Consider the following 1793-nt stretch of genomic DNA (forward strand, 5'->3'; position numbering starts at 1 on the left):
GTAGAGATAAACTATCTGTTAAACAGTGAGAGAGTTTCTCTGACAGGAGGAAAATCTTTAGACTCAAATCAGCAAAGAGACACTGAGGAACCATAAGACAAGAACCTAAATCCAGGAATCAGAGGTTCAGTGAATGTGGTGTTGAAGGTGTGGAGGAGGATCAGTGAGTCAGAGGAGACTCTGTAGAAGGACAGAATGCCAGCAGGACAGTCCACATACACTGATACTCTGTGAGAGACGGAGAAGGAGGAGAGACGAGTTTTTATGTTATTGTGACAGACAGAGTAACCTTTAAGATCAGAGCAGCTCAGACTCCAGGAATGATCATTATATCCAAACAAACAGTCTTCACTGCCTCCTTTCCTCCTGATTCTTCTGTAACTCACTGATATATAAACTCCTCCTCTCCACTCGACCTCCCAGTAACAGCGACCAGTCAGACCAGTTTTACACAGCAGCTGATCCCAGTAATCAAATCTGTCTGGATGATCAGGATATGACTGAAGCTCCTTCTCCCATGTCACCTTCCTGTTGTCTTCAGACAGTTTCAGGTTTCTGTTCACTGTGTTTGTGTCGATGGTGAGTTGACAGGAATCTGATGGAGAGAACAAACACAATCCAGCTGCAGTTATTGATCATTTATTGATCTTTGATGATCCTGAATGAGTGATGTGACAGTTTGAAGATGGTTGAATGTGAGCTGCTTTGTTGTCATGAATCAGATGAAAAACACACTTACATTTCCATGGACCTGGTGTCAAGAATGGGCCTCCAGCAGGCTCCACCCTGAAAGGAGGAGGGGGGTCAGACCATCAGTCTCTTTCAACAGCAAACATGGACATTACATGTCTCTCAGACACACATTGTCCTCCACTGAGACAGGAACAGTCCAACATCTGGATTGCAAACTGCTTAAAATCTAAACATTTTATTTCTCTCTCTGAACTTTTAAACATCCATCTGACCAACATGGAGTTACTTTTCTTCTCCTCTTTGCTCCTTGGGGCTGATTGGTCTGGAGCTCCATCGAATATTGTTTTAAAGTCCTTTCTGTCATAAGTAGATCATCATGGAAATCTAACTGAACTTCACTTTTATTCATTTAGTCAGAGTCCCTATTAAACTCTATTAAATCCATCCCACTCTTTCATTTTCCTGGTGAGCCGTTCTTAGTCAGGAGAATATTCCAGAAAACTGGGTAATGATCTCTGCCTCCAGATGAGGCGTCTAAATATTTAACGATCAAACTAAATATTTCTCTTCAAACTAAATGTTTCCCATCAGACTAAAGACGTTTCTCCTCTTCCTCCTCTATCAGACCTTCTCTGCTCCTGCAGCAGGTTCCTCCATACCTGAGAGCTTCCAGTCTCCAGTCTGGATCCTTCAGTCCAGCCGACAGCAGCTTCACTCCTGAGTCTCCTGGATGATTGTAGCTTAGGTCCAACTCTTTCAGATGGGAGGGGTTAAAGGTCAGAGCTGAAGCCAGAGAAGCACAGCCTTCCCCTGAGACCAAACAGCCTGATAAGCTGCAGACACACAATTCATCACATGATAAGAAGATGAGAACATTGAGGTAGAGCCCAAGGTCTGAACTGATGGATGGAATTATAACATGTGTAATAAATAAAGCCAAGCAACTGCTGGATCTGTAATAATTCATCATTTTGCACCTAAGATGCAGCAATTTGTCAAGAGCCCAGAATTACCTGAGAGTCTCCAGGTTGCAGTTTGGACTCTTCAGTCCAGCAGAGAGAAGCTTCACTCCTGAATCCTGCAGGTTGTTGTTACTCAGG

The 1793-nt window shown here is 43.4% G+C and overlaps 1 protein-coding gene across 1 annotated transcript; it reads right to left on the minus strand.

Annotated features, from left to right (window-relative positions):
• Positions 1-6: 6 nt before the first annotated feature.
• LOC106957648 (stonustoxin subunit beta-like) lies at positions 7-1744 on the minus strand (the record flags this gene model as incomplete). Its single annotated transcript, XM_015049058.1, has 4 exons — positions 7-595; positions 740-786; positions 1353-1526; positions 1707-1744. Coding segments are annotated over 4 exons (786 nt in total), but the record flags the coding sequence as incomplete, so codon positions are not given.
• Positions 1745-1793: the final 49 nt, after the last annotated feature.

The sequence above is a fragment of the Poecilia latipinna genome, unplaced genomic scaffold (assembly GCF_001443285.1).
Source record: "Poecilia latipinna isolate Pla-1442-1.1 unplaced genomic scaffold, P_latipinna-1.0 Scaffold923, whole genome shotgun sequence".
NCBI classification, from domain to species: Eukaryota; Metazoa; Chordata; class Actinopteri; order Cyprinodontiformes; family Poeciliidae; genus Poecilia; species Poecilia latipinna.